Source organism: Eimeria mitis, genomic scaffold, assembly GCF_000499745.2.
Source record: "Eimeria mitis Houghton genomic scaffold, Emh_scaff4265, whole genome shotgun sequence".
Lineage (NCBI taxonomy): Eukaryota > Apicomplexa > Conoidasida > Eucoccidiorida > Eimeriidae > Eimeria > Eimeria mitis.
In genome coordinates, this window is record NW_013572586.1 from 2,482 (window position 1) to 3,812 (window position 1,331).

Consider the following 1,331-nt stretch of genomic DNA (forward strand, 5'->3'; position numbering starts at 1 on the left):
ATCTGCTGCTGCTGCTGCGCCGCTGCAGCAGCAGCAGCAGCAGCAGCAGCAGCAGCAGCAGCAGTTTGTTTTCTTTTTGCTTCTAGGACCGGGGGCAGTCTATCCTGTGGTGGGGGTATGGGTCCCCCCCTCTTATAAAGAGCCAGTATAGTGCGGCGAACGAGTATAGCTTGTGTGTCTAGCTTGCTGCTGCTGAAGTCTCCTTTCCACGATACATGGGGAGAAGAGAAGACAGCAACAGCAGCAGCTTCGAGGGCCCCAGCCCGTATGAGGTCCGTCATAGATAGAGCAGAGCCGCTTATATAGCAGCAGCAGCGGGAGTATGCATGCAAGTCTAGGGGACTCACTGTACGGGGCTGGTGCGGGCTCAATACTAATACATTATACACCCCGTTCTGCAGCAGCGAGTGAAGAAATATACGCAGACCCCGCGGCCACCCACACACCAGCACAACAGCAGCAGCAGGGGTATCGAACACCACCCGCCGGGCCTCAGCCAGAGACAATACTGCACGCAAACCACCCAAATGCTGCTGCTGCTGCTGCTGCTGCTGCTGATGATGGGGCTGATGGGGGGGGGGAGAGGGGAGGAGCTGCGGAGAGAGGGGGTGCGTGGGGGGGCACTGAGGAGGATGGGTAGGAGATAAAGCAGCAGCAGCAGCAGCAGTAGCAGCAGAAGGCTTCGGGGGGATTCCTGCTGCTTCTGCTGCTGCTGCTGCTGCTGCTGTTGCTGCTGCTGCTGCAGAGCCTGCTGTAGTCAGACGACCACGTAATGCAAAGGAGACAGAGCCACCAGCAGCAGCTAAGTTGGTGCTGCTGCTGCTGCTGTTGCTGTTGCTGCTGCTGTTGCTGTTGCCACGCAGATACTCCCCACATGTCATGTGTCTGCCTGAGCCCCTCCTGAGGTTTGTTCGTATGGATGCTGGTGCTGCTGCTGCATGCGGCGGTGCTGCTGGTGCTGCTGCTGCTGCTGTCGGTGCTGCTGCTGCTGCTGCTGTCGGTGCTGCTGCTGCTGTGGTTGCCGTCATATTATCGAAGGAAAGAGTTGCTGCTGGGGTCTGCTGCAGTGCTGCTGCAGCAGAAGCAGCAGAACTATCCTCCATAGAGTGTAGCGAGGGGCTCTCCTGCAGCGGCTGCAGCCGCTGCTGCCACCGAGCAAAGGAGACAGCACCAGGCCCCCCACGCAAAGGAGACACTTCAGCTGCGTATACACACAAAAGGAGACACTTCAGCTGTATATACACACAAAAGGAGACAGACGAGATGCATATATATATATATATATATATATATATATATATATATATATATATATATATATATATATATAT

The 1,331-nt window shown here is 55.4% G+C and overlaps 1 protein-coding gene across 1 annotated transcript in view; it reads right to left on the reverse strand.

The window, feature by feature from the left end:
* The window catches only part of EMH_0073830 (uncharacterized protein), a gene marked incomplete at both ends in the record, with an annotated part of 2,924 nt that extends 1,821 nt beyond the window's left edge, over positions 1–1,103 (reverse strand). Inside the window, one exon of the mRNA XM_013499385.1 lies at positions 353–1,103. Within this exon, the coding sequence (XP_013354839.1) occupies positions 353–1,103 (751 nt within the window). The remainder of the gene's footprint in view (positions 1–352) is intronic.
* Between the last annotated feature and the right edge of the window lie 228 nt (positions 1,104–1,331).